Source organism: Drosophila subpulchrella, unplaced genomic scaffold (genome assembly GCF_014743375.2).
Source record: "Drosophila subpulchrella strain 33 F10 #4 breed RU33 unplaced genomic scaffold, RU_Dsub_v1.1 Primary Assembly Seq41, whole genome shotgun sequence".
Taxonomy (NCBI): domain Eukaryota; kingdom Metazoa; phylum Arthropoda; class Insecta; order Diptera; family Drosophilidae; genus Drosophila; species Drosophila subpulchrella.
In genome coordinates, this window is record NW_023665629.1 from 1,423,043 (window position 1) to 1,428,142 (window position 5,100).

At 45.6% G+C, this 5,100-nt stretch overlaps 1 protein-coding gene across 1 annotated transcript; it reads left to right on the forward strand.

Annotated features, from left to right (window-relative positions):
- The first annotated feature begins 314 nt into the window (after window positions 1-314).
- On the forward strand, window positions 315-4,692 carry LOC119562262. Its single transcript, XM_037875438.1, has 2 exons — window positions 315-369; window positions 4,226-4,692. Exon 2 carries the CDS (start codon window positions 4,357-4,359, stop codon window positions 4,690-4,692), a length of 336 nt encoding a protein of 111 aa, XP_037731366.1. The 5' UTR covers window positions 315-369; window positions 4,226-4,356.
- Window positions 4,693-5,100: the final 408 nt, after the last annotated feature.

The following is a 5,100-nucleotide window of genomic DNA, read 5'->3' on the forward strand; positions in this document are numbered from 1 at the left end:
AAGGCTATGAATTTGCTGGTTAATCGATTTGATAATAAAGTTTTACACTTTCAGGGACATGTTCAGGCAATATTCGGTTTAAAGGGTGTCGAGAAGGGATCTTCGAAGGGTCTTCGGGAGCTGAGCGATTGCATGAATTCGCATCTGCGAGCAATTCGAACCCTGGCCAATACGCAACAAATTTTGGATGGACTTTTAATTCACATCGTCACTCGGAAACTGGATCAGAGGACGCGGGAAAAATGGGAAGAGGATTTGTCAATCACTGAGCTGTCTACCTGGGATGCTATGGAGTCGTTTTTGGAAAAGAGGTCCAGGATGATGGAAAACTTGGATCAAGCCTTGGTAACTCAAACACCAGGCCAGCAGGTGTGAAAAAACTTGCACAAATATAACCAAAATACACTTATTGCTTCTGCCACTAACTCAAATCATTTGACATGCTTATTTTGCGATGCACGGGATCATTATTTGCCAAAGTGTTCTCGATTTTTAAATTTGAGTCCGAATCTTCGATATAGAGAAGCAAAGAAGTTGCACCTGTGCCTCAACTGTTTGCGCAAGGGGAATAGTTTGCAGCAATGCAAGTCGACTCACTGCAAGTATTGTCGCATGAAGCACCATTCATTATTACACATGAACCATGACCCATCCGCAACATCAAACTCATTTTCATCTCCATCATGCGATCCATCCTCGAGCTCTCAGCCATTACCATCTACTTCATCAGCATTAGTATCATGTTCGCATACATCACCGCATCCTGATCATCAAATACCAAGCCCTCCACCCAAAACCTTAAATATTTTGCCGATCGACTACGTGTTGCTTCCAACTGCTATTATCTACGTTAGAAATAGAATTGGAGCATTCATGCCTTGCCGAGCAATTTAAGATTCGGCCTCCCAGCTAAACTTCATAACCTCTCGATTAGCTAGCCAACTAAACTTGAATCATAGAAGATCGCAAACGTCGATTTTTGGGATAGGAGAATCTTCCATGATCTCTGATAAGACTGTCGATATTCTTGTGCAATCACGGGATGCAAGCTATCGTGCGGCATTCTCAGCAGTTGTGACTCACAGTATTACTGATTATCAACCCCATTTCAATATAAATGCAACATCGTGAAGGATACCGCCAAAAATTTCACTCGCTGACCCTAATTTCAATCAATCGCAACGAATTGACCTTTTACTCGGCGCTGGGTTGTTTTTCGAAATAATTTCTATGGGACAAATTCATTTGGATAGGGATTTGCCAACTCATCAGAACCCCAAGCTTGGTTGGATAGTCTCTGGAGGGTTATCATCGAACATGCCAACTCATAAATCGGTTTTACAAGCCAGCATCAAGGACCCAGCTGATCATTCCGAAGACACACTTGCCGCCATAGTAAAGCGATTTTGGGAAATTGAGGACTTGACTTCGTCTAAGCCATCTTTATTGCCGGAAGACTTGCGATGTGAGCAACTTTTCACTGAAAATTGCACTAGTCTTGGAAACGGCCAATACTCTGTTCGTCTCTTGTCCACTTCCGGATTCGAATCTAGGTGATTCTTATTGCCTGGCTCGTCGTCGTTTCAAGAGTTTGGGAGCTAAACTAGATAGAAGCCCAGTCCGGAAAGCTCATTATTCAGCATTTTTGAGGGAGTATATCGATCTAGGTCACATGTCTCTTGTAAGAAAGGAACCGTCAGAAACACAATTCTCTTTGCCCCACCATTGCGTACATAAGCAGGAGAGCACGAGCATGAAGCTTCATGTCGTTTTTGATGGATCTGCTAAATCAACTTCTGGTAGCTCTCTGAACGACTTACTTCTGGCAGGACCAACAATTCAACAAAAAATCTTTAATATACTGCTTCGCTTCCGATTTTTTAAAGTTGCCCTTTGTGAAGATATCTGCAAGATGTACCGTTGCGTGCGTGTTTCGTACCCGGATGATTTCTTGCAGTGCATCGTTTGGAGAGAGAGCTCCACGGAAGAGTTGAGTGTTTTTAAATTGAACACGGTGACTTATGGAACCAAGCCAGCTGCCTTCTTGTCTATAAGAGCCATGCATCAACTCGCTTACGATGAGGAGGAATCATTTCCTATTGGAGCAAAAATTGTTCGTAGAGATTTCTATGTGGATGATTTAATATCTGGTGGGGACTCAGTTGAGGAGGTGAGAGAAATTCGTCGTCAGGTGAAGGAACTACTGTCGAGAGGCCACTTTCCAATTCGCAAATGGTGTTGGAATGAGTCAGCAGCCATGGAAGGAGAGTCTGAATGCGACAAGGAGCAGTTAATCAAATTTCACGATGGATCGGATGTCGCCAAGGCATTGGGACTAGTCTGGGATCCATCTTCTGATCAGCTCCTATTTCCTTTTTCTTAACTGCCAACCAATCAACGACCCACTAAGCGGGTTGCATTGTCGACGATTCCCAAATTCTATGATCCACTCGGTTTAATAACTTCTATTATCACAAAATCTAAGATTTTTCTGCAATCTCTATGGAGTGCGAACGTGGATTGGGATAATGCACTGCCAGAGCCCATTCTTTCGTCATGGGGGGAGTTGACCTCACAGTTATCGGTCGTACAGCACTTAAAATTCCCACGATTCGTGCTGCAACCAAGGGCTTCCGTTGAGTTGCATGGATTCTGCGATGCTAGCATGTCAGCTTATGGAGCGTGTCTATACTTGCGATCGGAGACCAATGGAGAATCGAAAGTCCATCTGCTCTGTGCCAAGTCAAGGGTAGCTCCATTGAAGGCCTTAACAATTCCAAGATTAGAACTTTCCGCAGCGCTTTTATTAGCTGAGCTAATCGTAAACGCCAAGGAAGCCATAGATTTCGATTGCACCTTTTATTGCTGGTCGTACTCGTCCATTGTGTTGGCGTGGATTCGGCAACCTCCGAGGGAGGTTAACGTTTTCGTATCAAACAGAATCGCGAAAATTCAGGAGATGACGAAAGACATGTCTTGGCATCATGCCAAGACGTCGTATCGCGAGAATGTACCCCAAGAGAATTGTTGGAACATTCCCTTTGGGCTAACGGGCCTCCATTCCTTCTGCAAAGCTCGTCAAATTGGCCGTCCCTGCTAGACTCAGTAAAGGATCTTCCAGAGCGCCGTTCTGTGGCTCTAATTGGGGCCGTTTGCATAGACAGTTCATCAAACTGCAAATTCCTCAACTCTTTCGATAAACTGCAGCGCGTATTTGCATACATTTATCGATTCATTTCAAATTGCAGAGCCCAATCTGCGCCGTTAAAAGGTCGACTCTCGGTGGAGGAGATCAACTCTGGAACTGTACTTCTTTTGAGAAGCATTCAACAGGTTAACTTGGCGAAGGAGTATCGATCTCTTAGCCAGGGCAAGCCGTTTCCACAGAAAAGCAAGCTGGTTTCGCTTAGGCCTATACTCGGCTCCGATGGGTTACTTCGCGTGGGTGGAAGGCTTTCGAACGCAAACTTGGACTACGATAAGAGGCATCCGATACTGTTGCCCAAGGATCATCCAGTCACCAAGGCGATCATCGTTTATTATCATGAGAAATATTTGCATGGAGGATCGCAGGCGCTGCTTGCCGCATTACGGCAAAGGTACTGGCCGATTGGAGGCCGCAAGTTCGTTGCCAGCGTTATCAACAAATGCGTCCGATGTTTCCGAATGAAGCCTGTTACTTGGGAGCACGTCATGGGTAGCCTTCCAGCAAATAGAGTGCAGCCTAATCTGGACTATTGTGGGCCATTCTATCATACGGCAGAGGCCAGAAATAAGGCACCCCACAAGTGCTATATTGCCGTCTTTGTCTGTTTTTCCACGAAGGCTGCCCATTTGGAAGTGGTCCAGGATCTCACGACGGATTCTTTCATCGCAGCGCTGAGAAGATTCATCAGCCTTAGAGGCAGTCCGCGTACCATTTGGAGCGACAATGCTACAAACTTTGTCGGTGCAAAGAGAGAGCTTGCCGAGCTAAAAGAGCTCTTTTTGAGCGAGCAGCACACAGCATCGATATCTTCCGTCTGTTTAGCTGATGGGATCGATTGGAAGTTCATCCCTCCGCGTGCCCCGCACTTCGTTGGTTTATGGGAGGCCGCTGTGAAGTCAGCTAAATTTCACTTCTACAGAGTCGTCGGTGCATCCATCTTAGCCATCGATGAATTAAGAACTCTTGCATATGAGATTTCTGCCATCCTTAACTCCCGTCTACTATGTCCAATTTCAGAAAATGCTGAAAGCCTTGAGGTGCTAACACCGGCGCATTTCCTGAAGGGTTCCAGCTACACTAAGTTTCCTGAGCCTGGCATTACTCATCTCCGCGAAGACCGCCTCAGCAGATAGCAGCGGGTTACCCAGATGCAGCAACATTTCTGGCAAAGGTGGAGCAGCGAGTATTTGTCCCTACTTCAAGAGAGGAGCAAGTGGCGCGTCGAAACGTCTAACATCAAGGTTGGACGCATAGTTTTGCTGAAGGAGGACAACGTTCCACCCTTGAGATGGCAGCTTGGGTGCATCCAGGAAGTCATACCCGGCGGGGACGGAGTCATCAGAGTAGCTATGGTCCGTACAGCTACGGGTCTGATCAAGAGAGCCGTCGCCAAGCTAGCCGTTCTGCCCATCGATTCCGAGATAGTTGGAACCTTACCTCTTTCAACGGGGGGAGTATGTTCGGAGCAGATCGCCAGCGCCTAGTCATGCGCGCATAGGTGTACGACGGCAGCGCTCTCTGCTTATCTTTGTCGCCTTCTTTCTTATACCACTAAAGCTGTCGCTTATCTATTCAGCAACTACCTTGTAAGCCTGCATATGTCTATATGAAGATCTTGGAGCCAAGCTTTTTACACATTCACAGTCCGTCTGCCGCTCCGAATAAACGCTATACATTTTAATATAACCTATTCGTGCGTTATTAATTATAAATATAAGGGTGGCATATTTGTTGTCTTCCCCATAAACACATAGTTTCGATTTGATTTCTGAAGAGTCATGTAACCAAAACCTGTTTTTGAGCGAAGTGGAGTAGACGTTGTAGGACTGAAATCTTTGTCTAACAACTTCTTAATAATAGGGCTACATTTGTATGCTCGTGTACCCTTGATT